The sequence below is a fragment of the Mastigoproctus giganteus genome, chromosome 1 (assembly GCF_048544385.1).
Source record: "Mastigoproctus giganteus isolate SK-2022 chromosome 1, ASM4854438v1, whole genome shotgun sequence".
Lineage (NCBI taxonomy): Eukaryota > Metazoa > Arthropoda > Arachnida > Uropygi > Thelyphonidae > Mastigoproctus > Mastigoproctus giganteus.
In genome coordinates this window covers 150,744,413-150,764,365 of record NC_143575.1, presented here as the reverse complement: position 1 = coordinate 150,764,365, position 19,953 = coordinate 150,744,413, and the positions used below count along the sequence as shown (strand labels likewise).

Here is a 19,953-nt window from a genome sequence, read left to right as displayed (position 1 = left end):
TGCTGTATCCTTTTTCTCTTCAACATTCTATACTGTTGCTTGTAAACATCTCCAATACTCCCTTTCAGTTCAAAAATACTATCCAATCTCGAAATCTGCCCATGAGTACCTTTCAAGCTTGGATGGTATTTTATAATTAAAAGAATATATAACTGAGAGCAAAGTGGAGGAGAAATTGTTAAAGATAAACATAAGAAAGGCACCGGGGGTGGATGGGATCTATCCAGTTATATATTGAAGGAGGAAGCAAAGGAAGTAAGTAAACCCTTAGCCATAATTATGAGCATCCTTGGACTCAGGGGAGGTACCCATGAACTGGAGATGTGCAAATGTGACCCCAATTCACAAAGGAGAATCAAAGGGTGACACAAGTAACCAGGGAAATTAATGGAGGCACTGGTTAAAAAAGCACTGCGGGATCATCTAGACAAGACTTCAGTTATAGCTCGGACAAAGCATGGTTTTGTTAAGGGGAAGCCTTGTCTGACCAGTTTAATTGGATACTATGATGTGGTCATAAAGGAACTGGATGCAGGGAATAACTTTGATATCATATATTTGGATCTTAGAAAGGCTTTTGATACCGTTGCACATGAAAGATTGCTGCACAAATTGGAGGCACAAGTGCTGCTATGGATAAAGGGATAGTTGAGAGGGAGAAGACAGAGTGGTAATCAATGGACACTGCTCTTCATGGACTAATGTTATTAGTGGAGTCCCCCAGGGTTCAGTGTTGAATCCATTGTTATTTTCTGTATTTATTAATGATATTGATGAAGGTATATTAGGCTTAATGTCCAAGTTCTCAGACAATATAAAGGTTGGCAGGGTTGTTAATGACACTAATGACAGTACACTGTTGCAACACAATCTAGAAAATTTGAGCAGATGGGCTGAGAGGTGGGAACTGAAGTTTAACAATGACAAACGTAAAGTATTGTATATGGGAAGCAGTAATCCCCAGAGTAACATATCAACTGTGTGGTACTACACTGACAGTGGTAGAGACTGAAAAGGACCTGGGGGTAATTGTGCAGGCAGATATGAAGTTTTCTGAGCAGTGCAGATGGTCTGCAAGAGTAGCTCATGGTGTCTTGTCAATGATATAGAGGAATTTTTATAGCAGGGATAAGGAGGTGATTATCCTCTTGTATAAGGCAATGGTCAGGCCACACCTTGAGTACTGTATACAGGTCTGGAAGCCGCATTTTAGGAAGGATGTAGAGCTGTTGGAGCGAGTGCAGAGTAGGACAACAAGAGTAGTGAATGGAACAAAGGATTGCTCTTACGAAGAAGGCTTAAGTTTTGCAAATTATAGTGTCTGGAGACTAGGCACCTGCGAGGTGATCTGATTAGGTCTATAAAGCCTTGAATGGTTTGGGCATGCTCAATGCTGATGGAATTCATCCTCTTGCTTAGAATAATCGCTTGAGAGGGCAAAATGAGGCTTGAAGTGGTGGAACCCATGTTTAGTCTCTAGAGCTAAGTTCCGGCCAACCCTTCCCTATCTCTTCCATCATGCAGTATGATTGATGATTTTTGAGGTTATGAAGAATGTCGTGGCGAGATCCAATATTCCTTACATTTCGAGGGTACAGCTCTAAAACGGTGTTCGCAGGCCGGCCGCTAGATAGTACACCGGACCAAACCTATTGGTAACTCTCTAGGAGGCTTCCGGATCAGCTAGTGTATAATCTTGCTACCTCTACTCTGCCAGATAGTGACTGGAGGGAGTCCGAGTAGTGTGTATGCGGGGAGCATTGTCGAGGCCACGTTATGTCAAGGATCTGGGTATGTTCTTACCACAGGTACGCCATATCCAAAAATTTCATTACTTCATACAGCATGTCCCATCCACTTTTTCTTACTATTGAATACACCATGAATTGTCAAAATAATAGAGCAAGCTTCTCTGTGAAAAGATCTAAATCTCCCAAGGACTTCCTAATTCATTTCACAAATATACATGGTCTCAATTCCAATCTCAACGATGTCCATTTCCACTTGCAGTCTTCCAAACCCTATGTACTTTTTCTGACTGAATCTCAGTTATCAGTTGATTCAACTACTGTTCATCTCAGATGTCCAAATTACTTGCTGTATGATTCCTTTCGCCTCAAAGGTGGTACTTGTGCATATGTCCATTCTGATATTCCCTGTCAGAAACTTGGCAATTTGGAATCTCCTCTCTTTGATCTTCTCTGGCTTAAAATCTCTCTACCTCATTGTGTAAAATTCATCTGTTGTCTCTACCGTTCTCCCAACTCCACTAATCACTTGGAGCTCTTTGACTTCCTCCAGTCTAGCTTTCCTAACAGTGAGGTAATTTTCCTTGGTGATTTTAATGTTCACAACTCCAGCTGGCTTCCGTTTTCTAGTCACACTGACCAAGCAGGTTGAGATGCTGAGGCTTTTGCAATTACTAATGACCTAGCACAGATTGTTCATTTACCTACAAGAATACTGGACAATCCTAATCATACAGCCAATACGCTTGATCTTTTTCTCACAAACAACCCTTCTAAGTACAAGGTTGAAGTGAGAGGTCCTTTAGGCACTTCAGATCACAACTTGGTGATTGTCTCTTCTCCAATGGAACCTTTATCTAATGGCTATTCCCAACCTTGTATTGTTTGGCATTACAAGAATGCAAAATGGGATGACCTGCGAGACTTCTTTTCTTCGGTTTGATTACTGCTTCAAACTTCTGATGTCAACGTTTGCTCAGATCGTGTCAGTGAAATTATTCTTGCAGAAATGGAATCCTTTATCCCACACTCCACTTTAAAATCTCGTCCTTTATCTAAACCTTGGTTTTCCAATAAATGTGCTAAGGCTGTCCAAGAGAAGAATGTTGCATATTGTAATTGGCTTGTTTCTAATTCTTCAGTTTCATTTTCTGCCTACGCCAAAGCTCGCAACAATTGTAAAGCAGTTATTAATCAGTCCAAACTAGAGTTTGAACAGGCTAAGAGTAGAAAACTTGCTTCTTGCCCTAATGGTAGCCGAGCATTCTGGTCTCTTGCCAAAGCTATTGGCCGCAACTTTTGCCCATCTCTGCTCCCACTTCTGTCCAAACCAGATGGTCCTGTTGTCACTTCAGCCAAGGATAAAGCTGACCTGCTAGCATCCCATTTTTCTTCGAGCTCATGTATTAATGATCTTGGTAAAACACCTCCCACCATTCCTAACACGCTCCATTCAATGCCTCCTGTGGTCTTCCGTCAAAAGGATATCAGAAGGATTTTGATGAATCTTGATGCTAAGAAAGCTCCAGGTCCTGATGGTATTTCTCCACTTGTTCTCAAAACCTGTGCTCCTGAACTTACTCCTATTCTTTGCCGCCTTTTTTCACTTTCTTATTCCAAAGGTGTTTTTCCTTCTACTTGGAAATTTGCTCATATCCAGCCAGTTCCTAAAAAGGGTGACAAATCCCTCCCATCCATTATCGTCCCATTGCAATTACTTCTACTCTTTCTAAAGTAATGGAGAAATCAATTAACCGCCAACTCTTAAACTACCTAGAAACCTTCCGTCTGATCAACGATTGCCAGTATGGATTCCGTTAGTGTCGATCCACTGGTGATATTCTGGCTTATGTTACCCATTTATGGTCTAATTCAATGGAAAGGTTTGGTGAAACACAAGTAGTTGCTCTTGACATCTCAAAGGCTTTTGATCGTGTTTGGCATAAAGGTCTTCTAAACAAGCTTCCATCTTATGGTTTGCCAACTGTTTTTAATAATTGGTTATCCAGTTTTCTCTCTGATCGCTCACTGTGGGTGATGGTAGATGGTTTTCTGTCTTCTAACTTCTCCACTAATGCCGGTGTCCCCCAAGGTTCAGTTCTTTCCCCCACTCTTTTCCTCTTGAATATCAATGACCTTCTTCCATTGACTGGAAATCCTATCCATAGTTTTGCCGATGATAGCACATGCATTCAACTTTCCATTTTGAGAAACCTTGTCCAGCTCAATCAGCTTCAAGTTCTCGAAAATCTGCTGCCAATTCCTTAAATGCAGATCATCAGGTAATTCTCCAGTGGGGCAAAGACAACTTAGTTGATTTCAACCCTTCTAAAACTCAATCTTGTCTTATATCTCGCAAAAAGGATTCTTCTGCTCCTATGCTTATCTTTAGTGACCCTCCGATTTCTAGGCAAAATGATATATCTCTTTTGGGGATAACCCTGACTTCTAATCTCTCTTGGCACAAATACATTACAAATATTGCTTCCTCTGCATCTAAAAAACTTGGTTTTCTCTTTCGCTCTCGGCGTTACTTTTCTTCCAAACAGCTGCTCACTCTGTATAAATTGTAAATCCGCCCTGCCATGGAATATTGTTCCCACATCTGGGGTGGTGCCCCCAAAACCTCTCTCAGGCTTCTTGATTCCATTCAGAAGAGGGTAGTTAGGTTAATTAATGATTCATCTCTAACAGAGTCTCTCCACTCGCTTTCTCATAGATGCACTGTTTCTGCTGCATGCCTTTTCTACAGATACTTCCATGGGCACTGTTATTTTGAATTGGCTTCTATAATTCCCGCTCTCTCTCTTTCAAAACAGTCCGAACACGTGCCGCCACCAGCCAACATCCATTACTGTCCAACTTCAAACCCACAGAACCAACTTTTCATCTTCCTCATTTATTCATTCAACTGCCATTTTCTGGAACAACCTTCCTTCATACGTGTTTCCTGAAAATTACAATCTACAGAAGTTCAAGTCCAATGTCAACAAATATCTTCTTTTGTCTTCTCAACCTCCAACCCAGCACGGTACTAAGTGCTATAGGTTCTAATACCTCTCGTTTGGGGTTCTCACAAAAAAAAAATAAAATAAAATAAATTCAAATTGAGGAAAGACAGTTGTAGGATAGGTGTGCGGAAGTTTGCCTTTAGCCAGCATGTTGTTGAATGCTGGAACAAACTTCCATCTGTAATTGTAGAAGTTTATAGCTTAAATAGATTCAAGACAAAACTAGACAAACATTTGGAGCAAGTGGATGGGTGAAATTTGTAGGATTTTTTTTTTTTTTCTGATGCTATGTAAGCTTGCTTTCTTGCATGTGCCTTTACTAATGCTATATAATTGAGAGTATTGGGTAGTGCTCGATAACGTAAGGCTGACCTACTGAAGTGCTTGCCTTTTTCCTCCATATGTTTATATAAATCACCATCTGTAATTCTTTTACTTTCTTCTAACTCTATTAAGAAGTTTCATGGCAGCCAGCTGGCAATTGTCCTTTGTGCAATTTTTTATTCATTTCATTAATTTTTCTACCTCTTCGTTCATAATCCATTTTCTGAAACATTCATACTTTTATGTAAGTCTCAAAACTTGCCATTTTTAGAAATGCAATTTATGATGTTAAATAGGTTGCTTTATTTTTACTTCCATATGCATGGTTATACTACTCATAATGGATCCTTTAATTTGTTTTGTTGCTTTATTTCTGGATCCATGGTGGATTTAATTTAATATTTTAATGAAATTTTTTTTTTTAATAAAATGAACATTTGGATAACTGAAAAGACCAGAATATGCTAAACTGGTATGTGAACAATTTCTAAGTTGATCTTTTTTTTTTTTTTTTTTTTTTGCTTTGTTTTGCTAGATGGATTCTTCAAATCCTGCTGCAGTTGTTGGAAACTGTACAATAACAGCAGATGAATACACTGATCCAACCAAAGATGAGATACATATTGTTGGTGGAGACCTTCAAAATGAATTAAAAAATACAAAATCTCATCAAAAGTATGGGTATAGACAACAGAGTCAACACATGCAGATCAAAAATGAGGATCAAAATATTGCCTTGGTGAGTATGTGTATTAGTTCAGCTTTGTTAGCTGTAGAAACTAGATATAACAGCTTTTGATTATATGTGAAATTTACAGTAGTCTTCACTCCTGTAAATGGTATACATTTATATATATATATATATATATATATATATGTGAAAATTTATTATAAATAAGTAGATAGATTTATTTATTATTATACAGTTGACCCTCTTTAACATTCCACACATTATAATGTATTATGCGGTTGGTCCCAGCCAATTTTTTGAATTCTCCAACTTAATTTATGCTTCACTTAAATTTTTATTAAAACAAAAATTAAACAGATGGCAGGAAAGAACTGTTTTCTATGTTTTGTTTTCTGTTTTCTAAACTGTTTTTACTATAAGTACACAAAAAAAAAAAAAAAAAAAAAATAATAATAATATAAAAAATACACAAGTGTACATAGTTGCCTACTGTCTGGAATTATAATAGAGAATCAGTCTTTTTGATTTGATTTCTTCTCTGTTTTATGATGCTACCAATTGTAGTACAGTAATTTAATTTTCTCCATCTTTTTACAAAAAAATAGTAAAACTGCACTAATTAGAATTTTTTTTTTTTTAAGTTTCATTAATGATTATGACCATGGTAAACTCTGAGAATAGTTTGCTGGAATTATTTGGGGGGGGGGGGGATTTATTCTGCCAATTTTCATTTCCAGTGAAATGCATACATTATGGACTAGGATTGAAGCTCACTCTCAATTTAGAAAACTATAAAGATTGATGAAAAAAAAGCTTATTTTAGCAGAATTTTATTGAAAACTAATATAATTAAAGATTTATTTTAAAAAATAAATTGTTCATTTTATACTTCATATTTCTAATAATTTAGAAATATGAGTATAAAATAGGTTGTATTTTTAGACTATGATGAACTTTCCTTGCTTATAATCTAGAAGTATAAGTCAAAACTCTGCCCTGCCCTGTTAATGGATTAGTAAAGACATGCCTTATTTATCAATTAGTTACAACTAGACAAGCACAGAGACAATAAATGTTGTACATTAAAGCAGGTTCATGTGGTAAAACTTTACCATCTGTTTTATACATACAATTAAAGAAAAAAAGTGAGGAGTGATTGAAGTTTACACAATGCACTGTTTTGAAGTGATTTGTATGCAAATGAATATACTGATTGCAGAAGCTTTATGAATAAAATTGGTAAATTGCAACTTGGTTTGGTTACCACCTGACTTTCTACATGCCTCATTTTAGGAAGGATGTAGAGTTGCTTGAGTATGTAGAGAGAAGGGCAACAAAATTGGTGAGGGGAATGAAGGGGTCCTATTACCAAGAAAGGCTTAAGTTCTGCAAATTGCAGTGCCTGGAGACTAGGCACATGCGAGGTGATCTGAATGAGGTGTATAAGGCCTTGAATGGATTGAGCAGGTCCAATGCTGATGGGATTCTTCCACTTGCTCAGATTTAGAACATTTAGGGGGCATAGATTCAAATTGAGGAAAGACAGTTGTAGAATAGATGTGTGGAAATTTTCCTTTATCCAGCAGGTAGTTGATTGCTGGAACAGACTTCCATCTCTTGTTGTGGAAGTTGATAGCTTAAATAAATTTAAGGCTGAGCTGGACAGACATTTGGAGTGAATGGATGCGTGAAATGGGAGATGTTTTTTTTTTGGCTGATGCTGCATAAGCTTGCTTTCTTGCGTCGTATGCCTCAACTAATGTTAATGAATTTCTGAGACCAAATGTCTTTCCTTAAGGCAATCAAATATCTGCTAGCCCTAAACAGAATTCATATATAATTATAGCAAGTTGCCAACTGGGATATCAGAAATATTAAGTTAATATAATCATATTTGTAGAACCAATTCACTGTCCCATAACACAGGTGTTTTTAACCAAATTTAAAGCAAATCAATTTCACAAAAAAATTAATAAATAAATAAAATATATATAAAAAATTCCTATGCTTTTCAGTATCATTGAATGTAAAGAAATAGATATTTTTCTGATTGGTTCAGTTAATTTCAATGAGAGATGCTACTAGAAGAAAGAATTAATATACATTGGTCTATCAGAATTAATATACATTGGTACATAAGAAGTGCATAGAGGGAGCCTGAAGTATAAGAAATTATCTAAAGTCATTCTTCACATTTTTTAATAATTCCTCATTGAAAGTGTTGAGTGTCATAGAATATTTAACCAGATCGGGAAGGGAGGATAAACTCAGATCTTTTTTTTCTGGTGCAGTTTGGAAATGCTGTTTTTGCCTAAGTCTGAACAGCAGTGCCATTTTTATAAACAAAACTTTGAATCAACATTTTTGAAGAGGTGAAACATTTCAACATTGTTTCTTGAAGGAATGATAATTGGTTGATGTCTAAGATGGTCTGAACAGAAGTCGATAAAAAGAAAAATATTAGGTAGTCAATATTTAAAAGCAGACTATATTGGTAAACACTTCTATAACTGTATTTGAATATGAAATGTGTATTTTGTCAGAAAAATTTAATTTCTAGTGCAGTGTGGACTTTAAAAAAAAAACCTGCTTTTTCTAAAAAATCCAGTTTCAAGTTTTTTGAGAACTCCAATTTTTTTCACAAATCATCTGTTCTCCTCCTGCCTACAAATACCTAATCATCAGCTTTTTGAATGTCAAAAGTTGGCAGCTATACATATGTATTGTACTGCATGCATTGTTGTACTATATTTATTGTATCATATTATTCTTAGAATTTATTCTGTTATTACAATGGTTCTCCCTCAACCTAACATTGAAATGTCATTCCTTTATTCTTTTTTTCCATTTTCTTCTATCTTCCCAATCTCCGTCCACCAGTCCTCTTCTATTCATAGCTGCTCTCACACCCCTGTATGGAGCAATATGGCCTTAGTTGCTAATGCTCCTATAAACCAAATAACAAACAAACAAACACCCCTCTATCTACACCCTTTTTTGTCTTCCTCTCTTTTTCCTTCTCCATGGCTGGCATCCATTCCATGGCTCCTCTGGGCAATCTGTTGTCCTCTGTTCTCGTCACATGTCCAAAACCACTCCAATCTTTTCTCCTCTGTTTTATCAATGATGGTTTTTTGGCTGTTCATTGTATTCCTTATCACATCATTTCTAACTTTTCAGTCCTAAACTTTCTTGCCAATCTAACAAAAATCCATCTCAAGAGCCAGTAGTTTATTTTTTTGTCTTTCATTTAAGGCCAAAGTCTCACATCCATATAATAAAACACTTTGTAATATTGCATAATATATATGATGTTTAGTTTTTTTAATATATTTTTATTCCAAAATGCAGAATTGAGCATTCCTATGGCCTTTTCTATCTTCACCCAGTCTTCTCTCAATTTCCCGTGCAGTTGACCCATCAGCCTAAATAATTCACCCAAGTATTTAAATTGCTGTACAGTTTTCACCTATATTCCATTTAGAACGATTTCGATTCATTTTCTCTTCGATTCATGTATTCTTATTAAAATTTGCTGTCAGTCCTCATGTTTTATATTCTTCTAATAACTTTCTGTCCATGATCATCATAAAGGTACTTATTTTGGCTGGGGGGAGGATACCCATTGAACTGCACTTCTGTGACAATGGTCTTAGAACAACTTCCAGGTATAGCTTAAACAAAGTAGGTGACAACAGCATCCTTGAAGTAGTCCTTTGGAGCTGTTAAATTTTCTTGATAATTTTGAACCCATTTTGATAAAGCATGTATCGTTCTTGAAAATTCTTCTAATTATATCAATTAATTCTTGGCTTATTGACATTTTTTCCATAGCCTTCCACAGAAGATTCTTGGTCCATTATAATACACTTTCTCTAAGTTTATGAACAGCATACCTACACCTTGGTTTGTAGCCTGACATTTTTCCAGAATTTGCTTGGCCCTGAGTGCCAAGCGATTTCTCTGAGATTTATATAGAGTGCTCTTTCTAAGTTACCAAGTTTAATTCCTTTCTAGTGCCTTTTTCTCTTTTGTTTGTCTCAAGCGGTTCTGTGCTTCAGGTGTTAAAGCAAGAACACAGAAAGGAAAACTACCTTTCTTTATTCAGTGTATATATTATTTACAAAAAACTTTACTAACTTCTACAACCACTTGGTCACTGGTGGCACTGCTTCTGCCTCCACGTGGCGGGGCCACGAAAGGAAGAAGAAAGTCCCTCTCCAAGGCTAAAAGGAGCAAACATGGACTCTGATAATTTTCCTCCAATTGAGCCTCAATGCGTCAGTTTAAAAGTAAATGACACTGACTATGACACATCACAGTTGAAAAGACTGAGGATTGATAAAGAGCAACAGGAATTCCCGTCTTTTTTTCTCTTCTTCCCATTTCTGATATAGAAATGCTTTGAAAGCTCAGCAGGTCACCTAAAATGGTGAAAAGACTAAAATTCGGAGATTTTCTAATAGAAAGCGCAAGTCATAAGCAATCATAGACTCTGCTGAATCTCTCAAACTTTGGTGGCATTCCCATGCAAGTTACCCCACATGCAACACTAAATACCTCCAAAGGGGTAATTGCTGAGTGGGACTTGAACAATGTCACAGAAGATGAACTGGTCCAAGAGTTAAAAGAACAAAAAGTCACATAAGCTAAGCGGATCAGAAAAGATGGTCAGCTTGTTCCCACGTGGAACATTATCCTAATATAATAAGTGTCAAAGGTGTTATAAGTGTCAAAAGTTTGGGCACTCTCATCCCATCTGTCAAGGGGATGCAGAATGCCCAAACTGTGGTTCAAAATCCCACACACAAACAGAATGTGATGCTGAAACACCACATTGTCCGAACTGTCAAGGCTAACACCCCACATATTTAAGGTCCTGTGAACTGTGGAAAACAGAAAAAAAGATCCAAAAATACAAAGTAGAGTGAAATGTAACTTACTTGAAGGCAAAGAAGCAAATTATGCTTACTACACCGAAATATACCTATGCTGCAGCAGCCAAGAAATACTAGCCACTCAAACTGACATGTCAGTTCCCCCAACTATATCTGTTGCAGATTGGGCCCAAGAAATACTCTCAACCGCCCAGCAATCTACTATGGAACAGCATGCATTAAGTCATGCCAACAACACGCCAATTGCAGTACCGCCAACTGCATCACAGTCTTCCTCAGTAACTATAAAAACTAAAACAGCAGTCCTAATGCAGAAAAGTTGACCAAATTTAACAAATATGGACAGAGATGAAAACATCAACCTGGATGAGCCAATCTTAGATCTGAATACAGAAGATGACATGGACACAGGGCATCCTATCTTCTCGAAAAAAGAAAGAATAAAATTAAAGAGACAAAAATAGACTGCACCTAAAAAAGCAGGCTGAATCAAACCTAACTGCTAAAAACAAATAATGCATCACATCATGCAGTGGAACTCTAGAAGCCTATGTAGCAACATCGATGATATCTATGATCTAATACAACAGTATAGTCAGGTAAGCATATGTTTACAAGAAACTAACATACTGCCACAAGTATTTCCAAAAATCAAGAACTATATGACCAAATGATTAAATACTAACCTATTGATACTGCTGCACACAGTGCAAATTCTAACTGCTGCAATTAATACTATACCCAAAGTCTGTTGTGGTCCTCATAAACATGCTAATCAGTGGTGGAATGATGCATGTCGACTTGCTGAAAAAGAGAAAAACAGGGCATAGAACCTGTTCCATAAGCACACAACAACTGAGAACCTGATAAATTTAAAAAAAACTTTAAGTTAAGGCACAGTTTGTAAGGAAAAAGACTAAAGAAGACTCCTGGATTCAGTTGGTCTCTACTATAATAATGAATATGGACAGCAGAATGGGCAAGATTTATTATCTCCAGTGGAAATAGCAAATAGTCAGGCAGAAAATGGAAATTAAATTTCAGCAAAAGACTACTCCTTTCATATAATCAGGCCTTCCCAATGCTCTAGGAGAAATCTTAAACAAATCAATATTGGTGTACCAGGTCTTGATGGGATTTGCTACCTCATGTTACAACATCTAGATAATGAATCCTTAAACTCTTTGTTGCTGTTTATGAATTGGGTCTTCTCTGAAAGCTACTATCCCAGCTCATTATGTCGTTCAACAGTCTTACCTTCCCCTAACCTAGAAAAGATCAGACAGATCAGCAAAACTATAGACTGATATCTCTTTCCAGCTGCTTAGGCAAGACATTAGAAAAAGTGGTTCACAATAGACTAGTATGGTATCTGGAATCCCATGCAATCATCAGGGAAAATCAATATGGCTTCCAGAAAAATTAATCCACTTTAGACCTTATAGTAAAAGCTGAGTCCAACATATGGAGCACTTTTATTAAGAAAGAACATCGTATTATGGTATGCCAAGATACTGAAAAAGCCTTTGATATACTGCCTGGCACTATGACATCCTCCAAAATTTATATGCTATAGGGCTTCTAGGTCAGCCACCAATTATCATACTGAGCTTTTTAAAAATAGAACCTTAAGCGAACCAAGTGCATCATTGTAATGCTGTTTTGCAAACTTTTGTCCAGATAGAAGGTGTACTGAGGGATCGCTACTCAGTGCTACGGCCTTTATGCTCAAAATAAATAACATAGTACAGAAATTTCCTGGCTAATTTTGATATCAATCTCTATCTTGTCATTCACAGAATATGCACTCTGAGCAACAGTTAGAACTTGTAACAAACAAAGTATTCTGATGGATTTTACATTTTTGAAGCCAATAAACTTACTATATATCAGCTTCAAAAACTACAACTATTCTTTCTGCAAAAAGCATCAGCTACATCTAGAACCTCAATTACTGCTGGGAACTTAGCCAATACCACTTAACAATAGTGTCTAATACTTAATACTAAATTCACATTTCAGAAACGTATATTGGAACTGTACATTATCTGTATGAAAAAGCTGAATATACTTAAGTTTTCTTGTCTGTGACGTGGGGACAGATAGCCATATGCTTCTCCATCTGTATCGACATGTGATCAGGTCTCAATTAGACTATGGAGCACCAATTTATAACTCTGCACAAAAGACTGTATTAGAATGTCTCACCCTAGTACAACAGTGCTCTCAGAATTGCTCTTGGTGCATTTGTAACTTTAGCATTAGTAAAGGCATTTGATGCAAGAAAGCAAGCTTATGCAGCATCAGCCAAAAAAAAAAAAACCCACTTCCACTTCACCCCTCTATTCATTCAAAATACCTGTCCAGCTGAGCCTTAAACTTATTTAGGCTATCAACCTCCACTACAAGGGATGGAAGTCTGTTCCACCAAACAACCACCCGCTGGCTAAAGGCAAATTTCCACACGTCTATCCTACATCTGTCTTTCCTCAGTTTGAATTTATGCCCTCTCAGGTGATTCTTCTGAGCTAGAGGAAGAATTCCATCAGTATTGAGCATGCTCAAACCATTCAAGGCTTTATACACCTCTATCAGATCACCTCGCTGATGCCTAGTCTCCAGACACTGTAATTTGCAAAACTTAAGCCTTTCTTCGTAAGAGCACCCCTTTGTTCCATTCACTAATCTTGTTGCCCTTCTCTGTACTCGTTCCAGCAGCTCTACATCTTTCTTGAAATGAGGCCTCCAGACCTGTATACAGTACTCTAGGTGTGGCCTGACCATTGCCTTATACAAGGGAATAATCACTTCCTTATCCCTGCTGGAAAAATTCCTGTATATTATTGACAATACTCCATGAGCTACTCTTGCAGCCCGTCTGCACTGTTAGAAACATTCTAATAGAAACAGTGCAAGAATCTCTTTCACCTCTGCCAGTGGCTACTGTCAATCTATTGGTCTTTGTCTCCCCCCAAGCTAGCAGTTTTCCGAACCACCTAACACTGCCTCGATAGCATCAGCAAATATTCTTGCACCCTTTCTATTTAAGTGTATCCCATCCCTGTAGAAGCAGTCTCTCCTGTTAACAAGTACAGTCCAGGCTGAAAAAAATTCTACCCCTTGAGCCTTGCACAATCTTCCCAGGGCCGAATTGATCGACAAGGCTCTCATCATATACTCCCTCCTATCGTGTCTGGGCAGAATTGCAGACACTTTCAAATTCAACCCTAATTCTTGGCTTTTGTTCAACAGTGACCTGTACTTGTTAAGTAATTCTGCCGGTCTCCTACTCTTAATATTATTAGTGCCAACGTGTACAACTATATCACCTTTTGTGCCCTTAAAAGATGATATTCGCTCTACAACGTCATCAATCTTTGCCCCTGGCAGACATACCCTGGTCCTGTTCCACCTATCCTTTTTACAAAGCATGTTCCCCGTTTCCCTGACAATAGAGTCACCAACAACTACTAGTTCCTTCGGGACCAGCGCATTCTGCCTTGGGGGTTGTTTCTGTGTCACGTGATGCCCAAGTGCAAGCTCTGGCATTGATGTGGGCAGCTGAGAGCTTGATGGGCCCCTCAATTTAGTTTCTTCGAGGGCATCCACCCTGTCCTTCAAGCTCTCATATAGGCCCACAAGAACGCTGAGTTGTTGCCTGATATCAATACACTCCTTGCATCGCGCACACACAAAGACATCCCCCATGGCAGTATCATGTCCCGTACCCGATTGCTCTGCAAACATCAAGCAAACAGTGCATTTTATAAGGCTGTGAGTCAGAGGACAACTGCCCCCCTCAGTTCTGCTCTGAGCCACAGCACTTCCATTAGCATGAGCCTTTTGCTTTGCTGCTGTGGTCTGAGTCATGATTCTATTAATTTATTAATTATAATTAATTATGTTAAATATAATTAATTATATTACATTTGTAATATAAGTCGTTATATGTATTTATTTAAAAGTACAATTTAACTGCTAAAAAAGTTCAACTAATGCTATCTAGTACAGTATATAACTATCGTATCACAAAGGCGGGAAAGTTACGAACGGTGAATCTACTTTGAACTTTGAACCTGTAAACTTTGAACTTCACCAGTTCAAAGTTTACAGGTGCCAATAAACCTCCACTTTACCTTCACAGAAAGATGTTACTGCTTAATTATGCAGTCAAAATCCATAGTCTCCTTGTCATTCCAACTGGACATGCCTATCCTCCATGGGTATAAACCTTTGCAGAAATAAATGTCATGAGAATAAAACTGCAGGAATCTGCCTATATGGAATAATGCAGCAATGGCATATGCAACTGGCCATTATATGTCAAGACACAGAACCAGTGCAACCTCCACAGAAAATAAGCACACACCCATGTGATAGTTACCTCATTGGGTGAAACATCCTCACTGGACAAACAAACTTTTCAAAAGCTACATGCAGCCCATGCCTCAGCCATTGCACAAGCTCTGCATATCTATACTGATGGCTCAAAAACTGACACTGCTATGGGAGCTGTAGTAGTACTTTAATCTACTGTTTCAGTTTCACTAATTAATGCAAGGTTTTTACAGTGGAACTTTATGCTACTAAAATGGCTTAACCCTAATAACTAATGTCTTCAGCCGACAGACCATAATTTATAAAGACTCTTTCTGAATGCAGTGATAGTGCTTCAGTAGTGGATGTGAATTTTAAAAATTCACATTAAAAATTCACATCCAGCATTAAGGTAAATCAGTATTTCAGCTCAATGGCAATAACCACTCCATTACATTTTGCTGGATCCAAGGCACATTGGAATATCGGGAAACAAACATTCAGATCAAGCAGCAAGAAACCCCATAGATATTGATCCCATTCCGATTCCTTACACTGATTGTAAACTGATCATACAACTGTGTAATGAAAGTGGACTCAACTGTGGAGTGCCCAAACTTATAATAAAATATTACAAATAAAGCAGGAACCACAATTATGGAAATCTAGCTTCTGACAGAATAGGCACAGATAAGTTGTACTGCCAAGAACAAGAATTCTCCACTTACTTTAAAACATATCCTTTTCGAATGTGTTCACTATCGCACTGTTAGAATCTCTTCCCCAAATCACTTGCTAACCTAACAGAATCACTAAGCCACGTTACTGGAGATAATGCCAATTTAAATGAAGTGTTCATTATCTAAAAGCTGATACTGATCACCATTTAAAAGTTGGAGGTGCAATTTTAGACATACTATCCCTTGCACCATTAAGCCTCCCAAGAAGACAGCCAATTGTAGTTTAGCTTATGTGTTGCTACTCTCCGGTCAAAATACTGAGGCTGTGGAGCACTTGTATTAGTATTTGTACAAACCTCAACTCCTGTAATTGCCCCCCCCCCCCTTTTTCTCTCTCTCTCTCTTTTCAGAGATGTCTGTTAAGATTATTTGATAGGATAATGTAACACTCTCAGGTCACATGGAGTGAACTTGTGTGGTCTTCCTTATGGTTTACTAGATGGTGTTGGTACTGCCCCACTTCAATAATTTTGTGTTAGCATCACTGCAAGTTGTCTTCGAATGGTGTAGGCTCTCAGTAATTGTGTTAGTTTGATATAAGATAATCCCCCCTCCCCAATGGCCCTTTTATATTTGACTCCAAAAGCTACAATTGTTCAGATCACAGTAGACATTTTTTCCCAGTCACCAAGGCAATACTTCCATCCCTGATGTGCCCGTGTTCCATTGTGCAACTTTTCTATTTAACATCTGGAGAAAATCTTACACACCACCCTGTTTAACTATTTGAGGGGAGGTACCCATAGACTGGAAATGTGCAAATGTGACCCCAATTCACAAAGGAGGATCAAAGGCTGACACAAGTAATTATAGACCTGTGAGCTTAACTTCTGTTCCAGGAAAATTAATGGAGGCACTGGTTAAAGAAGCACTGCAGGATCATTTAGACAAGACTTCAGTTATAGCTCAGACACAGCATGGTTTTGTTAAGGGGAAGTCTTGCCTGACCAACTTGATTGGATACTATGATGCAGTCACAAAAGAACTGGATGCAGGGAATAACTTTGATATTATATACTTGGATCTTAGAAAGGCTTTTGATACTGTTGCACATGGAAGACTGCTACACAAATTGGAGCAGTGTGACATTGGAGGCAAATTGCTGCTATGGATAAAGGGGTGGTTGAGGGGGAGAAGACAGAGAGTGGTAATCAATGGACACTGCTCATCGTGGACTAACGTTATTAGTGGAGTCCCTCAGGGCTCAGTGTTGGGTCCATTATTGTTTTCTGTATTTATAAATGATATTGATGAGGGTATATCAAGCTTAATGTCCAAGTTTGCAGATGATACAAAGGTTGGCAGGGTTGTCAAGGACACTACTGACACTATGCTGCTGCAACAGGATCTGGAAAGGTTGAGCAGATGGGCTGAGAGGTGGCAAATGAAGTTTAACATTGACAAATGTAAAGTACTACACATGGGAAACAGCAACCCCAGAGCAACGTATCAACTCTGTGGTACTACACTGACAGTGGTAGAGAATGAAAGGGACTTGGGGGTGGTTGTGCAGGCAGATATGAAGTTCTCTGAGCAGTGCAGACGGGCTGCAAGAGTAGCTCATGGAGTATTGTCAATGATATACAGGAATTTTTCCAGCAGGGATAAGGAGGTGATTATTCCATTGTATAAGGCAATGGTCAGGCCACACCTAGAGTACTGTATACAGGTCTGGAGGCCTCATTTCAAGAAGGATGTAGAGCTGCTGGAACGAGTACAGAGAAGGGCAACAAGATTAGTGAATGGAACAAAGGGGTGCTCTTACGAAGAAAGGCTTAAGTTTTGCAAATTACAGTGTCTGGAGACTAGGCACCAGCGAGGTGATCTGATAGAGGTGTATAAAGCCTTGAATGGTTTAAGCATGCTCAATGCTGATGGGATTCTTCCTCTAGCTCAGAAAAATCACCTGAGAGGGCATAAATTCAAATTGAGGAAAGACAGATGTAGGATAGACGTGCGGAAATTTGCCTTTAGCCAGCGGGTGGTTGGTTGGTGGAACAGACTGCCATCCCTTGTGGTGGAGGTTGATAGCCTAAATAAGTTTAAGGCTCAGCCGGACAGGTATTTTGAACGAACAGAGGGGTGAAGTGGAAGTGGGTTTTTTTTTTTTTTTTTTTTTGGCTGATGCTGCATAAGCTTGCTTTCTTGCATCAAATGCCTCTACTAATGCTAATGCTAATTTCTCTACACTGCCCATCAAGCCAAATACTTGGATTTCTTGCAAATTTTTGCTGATGGTTTGATGCCAGAATTATCTATTATGGCTTCTGTCATCTTCCCATGTATTTTTGAAGATTCCTGACATATTCAATATATAACACAGCAGAAATGTATGTATCTGTAGTTGGCTTTTAGCCACATTATAAATTATAATTATCAAAATGCATGATGTACAGTATCTCTCTCTCTCTCTCTAATAACATTACAGGCCTTATCAGCTTTGAGATATAGTCCTTATCTCCCCATTCTGTCATGGTTTGTTAGATGCTTCTCTCTCTCTCTCTCTCTCTCTCTCTCTCTCTCTCTCTCTCTCTCTCTCTCTCTCTCTCTCACTCAATGTCTATTTCTACTGGATTTGAAACTGTGTTGGAATAAGGGTAATTCTGCAAACACCCAGTGTATGAACAAAAAAATTGTGTATTAATAAGATTACAAACTGTTTCTTTAATGCAGAAGTGAAACTAAAACAAAGTTTTGGATTTGCTTTCAGTGCACACAGCTTCAAGTACATTGCTACTCTTCTTACTTTTGAGTTTTCATAATTTTAGTGGAACATTAATTTGTTGAAGTGGTTCAGATTGTGTGAAAAGAGAAAACAAAGTGAGGCTGCTCCTGAAAGTAGGGGTGAAAATGAATAGTCTGTGGATCAAGAGTCATTTTTGCCTCTAAGCAATATTATTTGAGAATCATGGCTCAGAATGTTGTTGTTACTGATGGGAATGAAACAACTGTCATGCAGTTTTGGAATGGAGTAAAACATCCTAGTGGCATTGAGAAGTATTGATACAACTGGAAAGATAATATGTTTTCCCTAATCCTTCATCAATTATTAAGGATTAGGGAAACTTTTCCCACAGTTTTTCTGTGACTATGAAGATTTTCAAAATATGCAAGAAAATGTCAAAGGAGCTTGCATGTTATCTCCCCAGAACAAAGGGAAGAAAGGAATGATACTGATGATGAGATCTGCAGTACACCCTCAAAGAGCCTACATCTCAAACTTTTTGGAGAAATTATGTTGAAGGTCGGTGAGCAAGTAGAAATCATAGAGGACTCTGATTACAGTGTTGAAAGAAGCAGCAATGTTTTCACAGGCTGTAGTGATGTCACCAATTGATATAAGAGATGCTTTGTGAATGGAAGGCAACTTATCAGCTTCTTTGAAAAAAATTTCAAACAGAATTAGTTTATCAGATATGTACAGTAATTGTATTTATTCTTATTTCATAAAAAAAACAAAAAAAAAACACAAATTACTTGCAAATTGTTAGCAACATATCCCGACAGTTTATATAAGTATATATGGGAATTTAATGTTTGGTTAGCATACATTTAGTTTAAAAAAGAATGCACTGCATGCATTAACTGAGCATTCATTGTATATGTAAAGTACATTCCATGTAACTTCAGACTTTCTGGATTTTGCTAATTGGCAACCATATACAACACTGATTGATACTAATCGAACAAATAGTGCATAGCATAATGTTAGGTCATATTAAATCATCAAAGTAGGTGAAATGGCATCATTTTTGTTATATCTCATATTGTGAATGCCTTCACAATGAGTTTCCCCGGTATTGCAATCCCTCGAATAAGCAACACTTCACCAGTGGAGAAGAATAATGTTACTTATATTTACATATTTACTAAATTCATAAACTCATAAATTCCTTGAATAGGTAACACTTCCCCATTAGGGAAGACTGTTGTTACCTATTCTTGGCAACATCAAGATCCTCTGTCCAGACAGGCAACACTAAGGAAAATTCACTAATTAGCATCATGTTAGTTTATAGTAAATAACTAAAGTAGGTGAAATAGCATCGTGTTTGTTATATATCATATTGTGAATGTTTTTGCAATGTAGATAGTGCAATTCTGGGGCAACTTGTGAAGGCATTCATAATATGAGGTATAGCAAAAACATATAATTTCACCTACTTTGGTGATTTACCACAAACTAACATGATGCTATACACTATTTGTTCGATTAGTGAGTTT

The 19,953-nt window shown here is 37.7% G+C and overlaps 1 protein-coding gene across 2 annotated transcripts in view; it reads left to right on the top strand.

Annotated features, from left to right (window-relative positions):
- LOC150091195 (integrin alpha-9-like) overlaps positions 1 to 19,953 on the top strand; it is a 688,379-nt gene that overhangs the window by 621,818 nt on the left and 46,608 nt on the right. For both annotated transcript variants that reach the window (XM_090374615.1, XM_090374611.1), the window contains exon 23: positions 5,619 to 5,822. In XM_090374615.1, coding sequence (XP_090230741.1) covers positions 5,619 to 5,822 — 204 coding nt within the window. The remainder of the gene's footprint in view (positions 1 to 5,618; positions 5,823 to 19,953) is intronic.